The sequence below is a fragment of the Silene latifolia genome, chromosome 10 (genome assembly GCF_048544455.1).
Source record: "Silene latifolia isolate original U9 population chromosome 10, ASM4854445v1, whole genome shotgun sequence".
Classification (NCBI taxonomy): domain Eukaryota; kingdom Viridiplantae; phylum Streptophyta; class Magnoliopsida; order Caryophyllales; family Caryophyllaceae; genus Silene; species Silene latifolia.
The window spans coordinates 96426839-96439583 of record NC_133535.1 but is presented as its reverse complement, the minus strand read 5'-3'; the positions used below and the strand labels follow the sequence as shown (position 1 = coordinate 96439583).

Sequence of the window (12745 nt, the reverse complement as noted above, 5' to 3'; positions counted from 1 at the left end):
CGCCTTCTCGAGGGTATCATCGGTATTCATGGCCGAGGAAGACATGCCTAAGTGCGCATTCATCACCATACACGGCACATACATGTATAAAATGATGTCGTTCGGTTTGAAGAACGCAGCGGGCGCAACTTACACCAGATTGGTGGACAAAGTGTTTCAAGATCAAAAGGGCGAAACATCGAGGCTTACGTCGACGATGCTATTGTAAAAAGCAAGTCCGACGGCGAGCACTTGGCCGACTTGAGCGAGACATTTTGTTCACTAAGGAAATATAAAATGAAGCTTAACCCAAAGAAATGCAACCGGTGTCCGGCCGTGAAGTTCCTCGGCGTGCTTGTCGGCGCCGGGGAATTGATGCCAATCCGAGAGAAAGTCCAAGCAATACTAGACTGCCGGAGCCGAGAAATCGAAAAGAGGTTATGATGCCGACCAGGGAGGATGGCGGTTCTCGCCCGCTTCATCTCTCGGTCGGCCGACAAGAGCACCCCATTCTTTAAAGTGCAAAAGGGGAATAAAGACTTTAGCTGGGGCGAGGAACAGAGCACGGCTTTCAAGCGGTGAAAGCCCACCTTCTAACACTCCCAACCCCGTCGGTGCCGACGCCTGGGGAGACGCTATATCTATACTTAGCGATTACCTCGGCCACGGTCGATCCGTGATCGTCGGGGAAGAAAATAAGCAAGAAGACCAATCTACTTCATCACCATACACGCTGGCGGCGCCGAAAGAAATTATCCATCGATCGAAAAAGCGGCCTTCGCCGTCGTCGTTGCCGCAAGGAAGTTGAAACCCTACTTCGACGCACATCCCGTGACGGTCTTAACCGACCGACCATTGGAGAAAGCGTTGGAAAAATTGGAAAAATCGGCAGACTTATCAAATGGGCGGTGGAGCTATCCGCCGGCGATTCAAGACAAGCCGAGGCCTTGGATAAAGGGGCAAGCGCTGCGAGACTTCTGGCCGAGTGCACATATCAAGAAGAATCACATCCCGGCGCGTGGGAAGTGTATACCGACGGATCCTCCACGGCGAACGGCTCAGAGCCGCATCCTTATCATCACCCTAACGGGGACTAGTTTGAGTACGCCTTGAAGTTTACCTTCTCGGCCTCAAACAACGAATCCGAATATGAGGCGGTGATAACGGAGTCGAGTTAGCTAGAGCTGCCGGGGCGGAGCATGTTGTGGTGAAAACAGATTCACTCTTAGTCACTAATCAAATCAGAGGAGAGTATGAGGCTCGAGACGATGGGATGGTGAGGTACCTGGAAAGGGTAAAAGCTGACACCTCAAAATTGAAATCTTTCCAAATACGGTGCATCCCAGTCCGAGAACAACCGAGCCGACGCTCTCTCAAAACTTGCTAGTTCAAGCATCAAGAATGTCGGTCGAACCGTCTTTGGTGGATATCGAAATGCTAAAAGCATCACTAAGATCGTCGGCATGGTGGGCGACATCGAAGCCGAGACGACGTGGATGACTCCGATAATGAAATACAAGCTAACAAAAGAGTTACCGGAGGACCGCAGTCTCTCTCAGAAGATAAGAAGGATCGCCGCAAGATACTTGGTGTTCGAAGGAGAATTGTATAGAAGGTCCGTAATAAGACCACTTTTGAAATGTGTCGGCCCAACCGACGCGAGCTTTATATCTTGACAGAGATTCACGAAGGCATCTGCGGACACCACATGGGGGCGAGAACATTAGCCCACAAAGCTCTCCGAGCCGCTACTTGGCCGACCATCCGAAAGATTCCGGGGCAAAAACCACGAAGTGCAAGAATTGTCGATGCATGCTCGTAATACATGCACCTTCCCGAGACCGCAACAGATACTTAGTCCCCTACCATTTGCACGGTGGGGGATGGATTTATTGGGACCATTTCCAACGGCCTCCGGAGGAAGGAAGTACCTAATTGTCGCCGTTGACTACTTCACCAAATGGGTCGAGGCCGTCGCGGTACCGCCAAGACCACGGGCCGTAAGAATGGTGATTTGGGAGAACGTCATAACTCGATTTGGGTTGCCCCAAGTCATTGTATTTGACCACGGCCGAGAGTTTTGGAGCGACATGGTGATGAATTGGTTGGAGGAGCTCGGTATCAAATTTGCATACTCCTCCGTCCCGCCACCCTCGAACAGGCGGCGGCGGAGGCGGCCCAATAAAACAATATTGAACGGGTTGAAGAAGAAGGTTGAGGATCTAAAGGGAAGATGGGTGATGAACTACCGGCGTCCCGTGATCCCTTCGAACCACGGAGAAAGAAGCAACGGGTGCAGTCCATTCCACCTAGTCTATGGGTGAGGCCGTCCCGCTAATTGAAGCGGCGGTGCGAGCATTCGAACGCAAACTTTTGACCCGTCGAAAATGAGGAAGGCACGAGAGCCTCCTAGACACTGGTCGAAGAAAGTCGAGACACGGCACGGCTCAACTTGGCGGTGTATCAAAACCGAATAAGAAGAGCATACAACCGTAGGGTCCACAAAAGGGACTTAAGAGTAGGAGATCTAGTCTTGAGAAAGTCGGCCGCAACCAATAAAGGAAACATCCATGGTAAAATGACGGCCAACTGGGAAGGACCCTACAAGGTGGTTGAAGAAATGAGGCGGGGACATACCGGTGACAGACATGGAGGGTGTTCCTCTAATGAGCCATTGGAACACGAACAACCTTAGGAAGTATTTTGTATAGCGGCGGAGGTGTCCGAGACCGTTGTGGGCACCCCAACGCGTGATTATATCTTATGAAGAATGATCCAAGTTTTCCATCAAAATGCTCGTCCCCTCCGTAGTCGTACAAGGTAGACGCCGCGCCAAAGCCGGCAATCACTACAATGGTAGTTATCGCGAAAGCGACCAACATGCTTAGTAGACGCCAACCGGCGATCACTACCAATGCGATTGATACTCGCGAAAGCGACCAACATGCTTAAGAACGTATAATACGATTGAGAACGCAAATCGATCGCCCGCCAATCCGGAGTGGTAGAGGAAGCGATCAATATGTCTATAGATACGAACGTATTTGTCGAGCCGTAACCGATTGCCTCGGCCAAAGCGGGAGTGACGGGGAAACGCCGATACGCTAACATGTTCAACGGCGGTTGGGAAGCGCAAATCGACCGCCTCGGCTAAGACCGGGAGTGGAGGAGGAAGCGACCGACATGCCAACATGTTTAAAAACGTTTAAGTACAGTTGAGATACGCAATCTAACTGCCTCGACAAGGCCGAAGGTAAAAACGAAAAAGCGCTCAATATGTTAAAAACGTAAGAAGACAACTCAATGGAGAATGAGACCAAAGCCTCGGCCAAGCCGAAGGCAAATAGATAAACTTTATTAAAAATGTTTACAGGTGAGGCAAAACAAAGTCGACGGTCGTCCCCATAGGGATAGCCTAAACACAACCTACCAAAGTTTATCAAAAAAAAGAAGGTACAACAAAAGATTACAAACATAAGACTTGAAGCACCAAAAGGATGGCAGGGAGGAAAGGCTCAATAGTTGGCCCCCGAACAGCTGAAGCTGTCCGAAGGACCAGGTGAATCTGGTGACGACCGCCTTTCTCCCTATGCTTGTTCTTTTCGCCACCGGCCAGAGTGATGGCAAAGACATCACCAACGGTGGGCGGCCCCAGAGGAAAGCTTGGCGCTTCACTTGCCTTGGCCCTCTCGGCCTTCTCTCGGCCTCCTTCACCTTAGCATCCGGCCGCCTTGTCGCAGCCTCCGAGCGGCCTTCGCCTCATCCGCGGCCTTGGCCTCCGCAGCAGCCGCCTTCTCATCCGAGCGGTCAAAATCTTGCCACGGGTAGGAGCCTTCGGAAGGAGCTCTTTAATCGCATCCCTGGTAGCATCTTGACTTGGTCCGTGCACGGCACACATGTCGGGGATGATGACGGTTTTCAGCGTCTCAATGTCCTTCTCCCTACGAGCAAGGATAGCCTTTGTGTTCTTATGCTCCTTCGCCTCGGCCGGATGCGGGGACTTTCATCTTTCCCTCTCGCTCAACCATGGTATTATAACCTCCGAAGTTTGTCTCTCTCCTCCCGCAGCCTTAGCGGCGTCGGCCAACGCAGCCTCAACCTTGGCTCTCTCGGCTAGGACCGCCTTCCCAACTTCCTCCTTAAGCTTTCGCTCGGCGAGAAGTCCTTCATGGCGGCCGGAAGTCCTTCTACGTCCTCTCGGCCTCCTTCTTGGAAGCGGCAAGCTCAAGCCTAAGCCGTTCTAGCGCAGAGGCGCTTGAGCCATGAGCTTTTCTTGCTCGATAATATGAGCAAGCTAGTTCGACCCACTTCACCGACCTCTTGGACAACCTTATGCCTTCCGCCCTAAGCCGAGCTGGGAAACCTTCAGGATGAGGAGTCGGCGGTGACATTTTGATCGCCCGTCTGCACAGGTCGCTTCTCCAATTGCGTTCGGTGAGAACGACAGTGGGGGACCGATCTACAAAAACCAGACAAAGCATCCATGTCAACATTCATTGACATGTCGAGAGCTTGTCATCGGAATGCCTAAAGAACCGCTAAATCCGAGCCATGGGTTAGATCCGTACCGATCCTGGCCTTTAGGCGGAGGGCCGATGACCCCTTTTCTTTCCCCTCGCCTCGTAACGGCGGACAGCGGCGTTGCCTCTTTTCTCTTATTTGAAGGAGGAGGACCCTCCACAACGGTGACCTCCTCTTCAACATCGACGACCACCTGCTCCTTTCGGACTACGGGGATTGAAGATTGAGTTGGAGTTGACGCCGTATCCGCCGACGACGTTGTCTTTGGTCTCCGTGGCACGTTACGCTAATCTCCGCTGAGCGCCGCCACATCCATCGCCTTCATCGCTTTGCTCCATAAGTTCGTGAGGGGGCGTGTCTGCGATCACGTGGCGCGGCCTTAGGATGCGGCTCAACAACTCTCCCGTCCTCGTCAAGTCCCAACCTCTTGAGAATGGAGACAGACAGATCCCGCCAAATCGATCCGCAAAAGAAACAAAGCGGGAGTTAAGCAAAAGAAATAAACCAAGGCTCAAATACGAAGCATAAAAAGCAAAGGTGGGCCTCATACCGACCCCACTCACCCGGCCAAGGGCGTGATGAGGTCGACGTGGCAAAGCGGCTCGTCTTGAAGAACGATCTGCGTCGGGGGCATCCATCCCTTCGGCGTGCCATCCTTCTCGGCCTCAAACGACCTCATTGCCGCGTTTCGTCCTCCTTAAGATAGACCTTCTTGGCGTCCATCTTAATCTTACTACGGGAGACATATCTGTCATGCTCCCCCCTGACTCTCACACCGCAAAGTGACGCGGCTACGAAAGGACCAAGGGCGGCGGATAGTCCTCCGGAACCTCGACGTATACCCACCGCCCCTTCCAGTCCTTGCAAGATGTCACTTGGAAACGGTAACATAACCCGCCTCGGTGCAGTATGTTGTACCACCCCGTGCCACCTAGGGTAGTCTGCAGAAGATGGTGGAGCGACGGAAGAGGTTCACCGTTGGGGCCTCCCCTTTAAAAAGACATAACCATACAAAGCCAATAATAGTCCTAATGGCCAACGGATGCAGTTGAGCCACGGCGACATTCATGGCTTTAATTATGGCCACAACGTGTTCATTAAGAGGAAATCGGAGCCCATACTCCGGTGTCCGATGTACACGCCGATACAACCTTCGGGAGGGCAACAGACGGCCGATCACCCTCGGGGACAATTATTCTATACCCCCTGCCAGGAAGGAGTAATGATCTTCAAAAAGGTCGGGCCGGAGACAGAGGCGAACTTGTTTGTCCAAACGCGATCGGGATTGATCGGCGGGCGTCGCCGTGCCACAAGAGATGCGGCCTCTCCGAATCGGATTGGGTCGCCTCATCATCGTCATCATCAAAACCCTCCAAAAATTTCTCATCAATTTCAGGAGAAGGCGACTTGGGACCCCAAACCCTATCGGGGTGACAACCGATGGCTCATGTTCATCGGGACGCGACGGTTCGCCCCGGCCTTGAGAGTATCTTGGGTTGAGCATCCGAGAAGACATGGTGACAATAAATACTTAACAAATAAAAGTTGGAAAAAATTTGTTTGTTTACCTTGGAAGAAAGTGTTACGCCGAGTAACGCTTCGAAAGTTAGAGAGAAAACGCTTCGAAAAAACTAGAGAGAGAAAATTTTTTGAAGAAATGAAGTTTGCAAGTCAAAAAGAGGGGCACACTGCTCTATTTATAGAGCAAAGCCCATGAAGCGGACCAATCAGAGCAAAGCCCATGAAGCGTCCACCAATCAGCACCGAGCCACGTGTCAAGCATGCAGCCACGGAATGTCAATCGACATACAGTAACAAATCTTCTTCGACACGCTCCTTGGTATCTACTTGCTAACGGCCGGTGATCAACCAAGCTTGGCGACGCCGGGCAATCAAAAGCACACGGCACCCTCAACCTTGGTCTCGGCCCGCGCCATTTTCTTTTCCACATCGGATGTCCATTACACAACCGTGTGGAGGGGGGATATGGTACGGCCTGAACAGAACCAAGCCGAGGAAGAAGTTCAACATGCGCAGAATACGCTCAACACTCATCGAAGGTCCATACCACGGCATAGACTACGCTGTGGACAAATTGATGGGGCATATTCTGCACCCGCTGACCGAGTCAACATATTGAGCAAGGTCAAAGCCAAAAGACAGCAAGTCAACATATTGATAGCCTAACCGACGCAGCCCGTCGGCCTGTCACTTGGGTCTCGGTCTTGGCAACTAGCCGGCCGAGAAGCATATCCGCGTACTCACATCTAGTCCCCTCGGCATGGAGTCAACCAGGCCTGCCGGCCCGGCATGGGTCCCTCGGCCGAGGGCAAGATGGTCTTTCCACCTGCTAGCCACTTGGCCACTACGTGACAAAAGGTGAAAGTCTATAAATACTCCACTTCTCTCATTGAGAAAAGGATCGGAAATCATCCGAAAACTATCCTAAAACTCACAAATAATCTGGTATAAACTCACTTATCTCTCTACAATATACTTTTTCAAGTTAACACACAACTTATCTCTTTAAGTTTACTGACTTGAGCGTCGGAGTGAGTACGCTTGGTACCAAGCCGAACCCTCAGTTTGTTCATCTTTACAGGAGAGAGAGAAAGGAAGAGACCAGCAACGACGTCATTCAACAAGCTCAAGTGGTCATAATTCTGCTCCGGAATTACTCCCGGAACAAGGACAATTAGAGAAAGAAAGTCGAGCTTTTGCTGTAGATTTCCTAGAATTGAATTGATTTTTCGCGATTTTTTTCCTTGCCATTTGCAGGGGAAAAACCCTAAAATCGTTAGAACCCTAGAAGGAAGGTAGAGCTTTCTCTCTCATGTTTGAAAAGGGATTTTTAATCTACCCTTAGAATAGGATAAGTTGTAGAGAATATGTGTTTGGTAAAATGTGTTGTTAAGTTATCAAATTACACTTAATTTTATAATCAAAATTGACATCCAAAAAGTAAAACCACATATGTCATCGTCCTCACTCCTCCGTCGTTCTCCATCAATGGAGCAACAATTAAGTTTTTGTATCTATTTCAACTTTCAGCCAAAAATTCATTCCTCATCATTTCCTTTCTTTATCTGACTTTGTTTCAAGTACATGTATGGTTATTCCATAGTCGGTATGACTTTGATTTGTTGTCACTTGCTACAAACTAGGAATGGTTTGAGAGTTTGAGTAGATCGATGAACGAGAATATTGAGGAAGTGATGAAGTGATCGGCTCGAAAATGATTTTGCAGAGGTTCATGGGCAATTGAAGAACAAAGCGGCATTGTCGGTGCGGCAAGAAATTTGGATGGATTTTGCAATGATCAATTAGTTGTAACTTGTAAACAAATGAACTTTTAACATTTTTAATTATTATTCTATGTTACAAAGATTAATAAGCATGATTTCAATTAATTTTGTTTGTATGAATGATAATGAATATGGGTTGTCAAAGAGTCCAAGTCTATTTTAATGTTCAAAGTTGACGGTGTTAGTGTCAGTTCCTTAACTGTTAAAATTAAACGTTGAGGTTCTTAACTGGAAAAAATTGGAAAGTTGGGGTCCTTATCTTACCCTTAACTCAGGTAGTAACCATTTTTAATTAGTTCTTGGTTATTTATTGGTTGTCTCTATATAAAATAAAATTTAAATGGTAAATAGGGATAGCTTGGACCAAACCTAGTAATAACATATTATCCATACCAATATATTGGAAATTGGAATGTACCATAATATCCTCCAACAAATCCCTCCGTAAAATAACTTGATTTGTATACGGTTTTAGACGCACTCATTTTTCTATCCTTGAGGGATTTGGTTTTAAATTGTTACTACACACACGTACATAAATACAATTTGGATTTGAAATATTAGTCATGCATTTTAATTGGAAAATTTGAAACATTAAAGGAAATAGTTAAGATTAGATTCAGACTGACCTGTCATTAGGTCGATCTTCCCAGTGACTTTCTGCACGAAGCCAAGCTGCTGTCTACCACACATGTACATTAACATACATACTATCAGACAACTACGTGGCTTTTAGCGTATACTATTTTGGTTTTATTAAAAACATATTGAAAGTTACTTGAATTATACCCAATATTCTTCATCTAGTTGAGCTTTTCGAGCCACATAATCTCCAAAATATCTGCATTCTTCTTTAATCTCTCTGTTTATTTGCTGTAGTTTTGTAAATTGTAGCTCTGATGAAGTCTCTAATGTCGTCGTCTCTTCTTGATGAGGCTTAACTACTGCTTGTTGTCCGGACGGACTATATTCATCTTCGTTCGCGGTTGGAAACGACTTTGATTGCATTTCCCTAATTAAGCAAAACGAGTTACTAAATGTACTCCCTATGTACGTACATTTCTCATATTGTAGTGTATAATCATTTAATGAAAAAGTGAAGAAAATTGGAGTTTCCTAATTTGATAACGGGGACAGAAGGAATATTTTCCTGACGTATCATTAGTCCGGGCTTAAACTACGAGACTGATCTTTAAGTCCTTTTAAAAGAGACTACAAATCAGTAATGGAGCCAAGATTTAAAATCAGCGGTGGTTGGAAAAATTTAGCGTGCTCAAACCGGTAATGCTATTAGATAACCTTAAAAAAAAAACTCAAAAACTTTAACCAAATTTTCTAAATTTCCAACTGTAAGCGGGGCGAGCACCTACCCCTGGCTCCACCACCACTGCTACAAAACAAACCAATGAGTGAATAAAAAAAGAGAATGAAATGAAAAACTTACATCTTGCAAGGTAAGTAGCTTCCTCGTCCAAGGTGTTTGTGATTGGTTCCTGAAAGCATGATGAAGGCATTGGAGAATGCAAGGTTTGAAGACATTATTTGATCTCAAACTTATGATTTGGATAAATTAGAAGGATTGGATAAAGTTGTCAGGGAAAAAGCAAATAAGCAAAGAAATGCCAAAAATCAAATGATAGAGGAAGATATGGGCAACCGTGTTTAAGTACCATTATGTATGTCAACTTAATTATTGGGATTATGGGTCACACATCTTAAGATTTTAACAAATTCATTCAAATATTATGGGCATCTGGACTATGGTGGGGCTGACATAGCTTTCCAGCCAGACAAATCAACTATCCACATTATGAACAAATTATTGAATTCACAAATTCTTACTTAAGGCAAGACTATCCGTCTTAAACAGAGATCTGATACCATTTTGTGAGACAAAACTTAAAATAGAGGATAGTGGGAGCGCGGGGGTCCACCTTGTCCCCCATATTCGTTTTGTGAGTGTAACTACCCGTCTTAAGATTCGACCCGTCTTAAGCAAGACATACTCGATTGAATTGTGTTGGGGTTTGCTATATTCCGCTCCTATTTTACTTATTTTACCCCTGATATATTACCTTATTGCCCTTGAGTTATTAAAACTCTTTTATGCACTACGTCCTTGTTTTTTTTCTCATTTGCGAATTTCGATTTCAAAAGTTAATAAACCCGCTACAAAAATTAACAAAATCAAAAGTGCTTACAAAAAATAAAAACCGCTTAAAATAATAAAAACCCCACATATCACTTTTCGCTTTTTTACATATTTTAGTAACGTTGATTTTCATATATTAATAAACGATAATTAATAACCAAAAACGATTAAATTAAAAACAAAATTGACGATTAGAAAAAAAACAGAATTTCAAACGGCCATAACTTTATGCTCGGGTGTTCGATTTTGACGAAAAATTTTTCAAGTCGCATAGCTTTCGAGACGAACACAATGATAAAAAAAAATGGAAAGTGGCCCATTCGTGTGAAAAACACGAACTGGCCTGGGCCGTTTCATGTGATTTACATGAACCAGCCTAGGCCAGCTCGTGTAATCCACATGAACTGGCCTGACCCATTCGTGTGATTTACATGAACTGGCCTAGGCTGATTCGTGTAAATCACATGAACGGACCCAGGACAGTCTGTGTTTTTTACACGAATGAGCCACTTTCCAAATTTATTTTTTTTTACCATTGTGTCCGTCTCGAAAAGTTATGCGATTTGAAAAAAAAATCGTTAAAATCGGACACCCGAGTATAAAGTTATGGCCGATTAAAGTATTTCGCTCTTAATAGTCAATTTTTATCCAATTTAAATCGTCATTATTTATCGTTTATGTTATCAATCATCGTCTAACATAGGCAAAAAGTTCATTAATTCGTTAGTTCAATATTATTTTTTTGTTAATTCATCTGTAATTAATACGATTTCATATCTAATTTAAGTTTCTGTCACTTATTTTCGATTAATCGATGCAAAATAATGTTATAAATATATTATAGAGAGAAGCACAAAGTTGAAAATTTGAAATGAAAAATAGGGGCGAATGAGTAATATAGGAGCGGAATATAGCAATTTTGATTTTTTTTTTTTTTTCTAAAATGAGGCTGAAAACCAAAGAAATAAACAAAATAGGTTTAGTTTTAAAGTAATTATCTAAAATGGGTCCACGTCAGCACTGAACCTAGCCTCGGATTCTAATCGCTCTCCCCCTAATCCACTACATCCTAGGCAACAAGTTAGTAATAGTAATTTGAAGGCTTGGAGATTTTGACCCAAGTCGTTGAGCGAGGGAAGACTTGGGATAAAGTCGCTTTCCCATTGAGCGTTTTGCAATATTGTCGGATAAAAAATAGTCAATTGTTGGCGCCTAATTTAGTTATGGTATTAAATTAATTATTTTAAGGGTATATGAGCCTAAGAACTAAAGAATAAAGTTACTGGGCCTAAGTTTAATCAGTCCAAGATTGAAGACCAACGGATTCCAAGAAGTTCAAGAGAAGGAACGATGGGCTAAGAAGCAGGATAAGCGCTCATATGAAGTTTCAAGAAGACTTGGCGGTTTACTAACCGCCTCCCACTAAGGAGTAGTTTCCAGGAAGTCGGATGACGCGTATATAAGGAGGCATCTCATTCAAGCAAACGACAACTCAAACAACAACTATAACTTAGTCTATCTTTAGATTATTCTCTTAGGCATAGCGTAGATTAGCATCAGAAGTAGAAGTAGAAGTAGCACGGCGAACCTATCCGATCATGGAGGTAATCAGTCATCTATCCCTTAGTTTGTAATTTAGCATCCAGAATTACTCTTGTGAAGACTCTACTTGATGTTGTGTTATTGGAATCTTCTTGATATATAAGTATCGTTGGGAATTCCTATGTTTAAGTTTGAGAATTATATCATTCATTGTGGAGCGCTAAATTATTATAAGTAATTTAGCGCTATTTATTAGATTACACATCTACAACCGTGGCTTGAACCCTTGCATTTAAGGGTAGATCACAAAGTGTAGGAGGGTAGTTACGACCTCCAAGGTACCTTAAGATACTAATCTTGTTTTCACACAAACACCAATAATGTATGCTGGCAGCCTCAAACCCATATCCCACCCTTGAAGGCGCACCTGTTAACCAGCATACCAAGTGTAATTCATTGTCTTCTCTTCGCGCTTCAAAATACATAGGTGAGGAGAATCTTCATTATAATGAGTTGTATACGTTTGCTTTTTGGGCACTATTCATATGTGAAGAGAATCTTCATTATAATTTCTAATATATAACATAAAAGATAGTCATGTGAGATCTTTTTGAAATCGTTTTATCGAGTATGTTATGAAAATCAAGTTTTTATAATTTTTAGTAATGTGTAGCTAAAGATATGAGCAAAAGAAAACGTGCATTGATATACATGCATAAAGCAAACGTATACAACTCATTGGAATGGAGGAAGTATTTATTAAGAACTAAGCAACAGTTAGGAATTTAGGATAAATACGTTTGAGCACTAATTTTAGACATAAAGGTGGACTTGATTCGGTGGACTTGAGGCTGTTGTGCTCAAATTCGATTCCCCTTAGATGCATTTTTGTCTTCTTTTTTTAAAACAAGGTCGTTGTGGCGCTAAGCGTTTTGTCCCAAATTCATTTTTTTATATATTTTTCTACTTGTTTACAAGTTACTAAGATCGCTGAGGGGGAGAGCGACTTAACCCCAAGTCGCTCAGTCGTTAAGCGACTTATTCCGTGACACAGCTTCATGCATATCTATCCTACGTGGACCTATTTTGGGTAATTTCTTTCAAAGTCGCCCCATTTTGCTAATTTTTTTGCTTGTAAACCATATTTTGGAAAAAAAATCCAAGTTATTGCTATCAACATTTAACAAGTAAGTCTTAAGCGTAAGCCTAGTTAAATGCATACTACTCGTATATATAATATAATAAT

The 12745-nt window shown here is 44.2% G+C and overlaps 1 protein-coding gene across 3 annotated transcripts in view; it reads right to left on the bottom strand.

Annotated features, from left to right (window-relative positions):
• The window catches only part of LOC141605769 (GCN5-related N-acetyltransferase 6, chloroplastic-like), a 37309-nt gene extending 27770 nt beyond the window's left edge, over positions 1 to 9539 (bottom strand). Inside the window, exons 1-3 of one of the 3 annotated variants that reach the window (XM_074424659.1) lie at positions 9250 to 9539; positions 8595 to 8817; positions 8435 to 8487 (exon numbers count right to left, since the gene is read on the bottom strand). In XM_074424659.1, the coding sequence (XP_074280760.1) occupies positions 8435 to 8487; positions 8595 to 8817; positions 9250 to 9344 (371 nt within the window). In that variant the 5' untranslated portion in view covers positions 9345 to 9539. The remainder of the gene's footprint in view (positions 1 to 8434; positions 8488 to 8594; positions 8818 to 9249) is intronic. The other 2 variants (XM_074424661.1, XM_074424660.1) reach the window with 2 other exon arrangements.
• Between the last annotated feature and the right edge of the window lie 3206 nt (positions 9540 to 12745).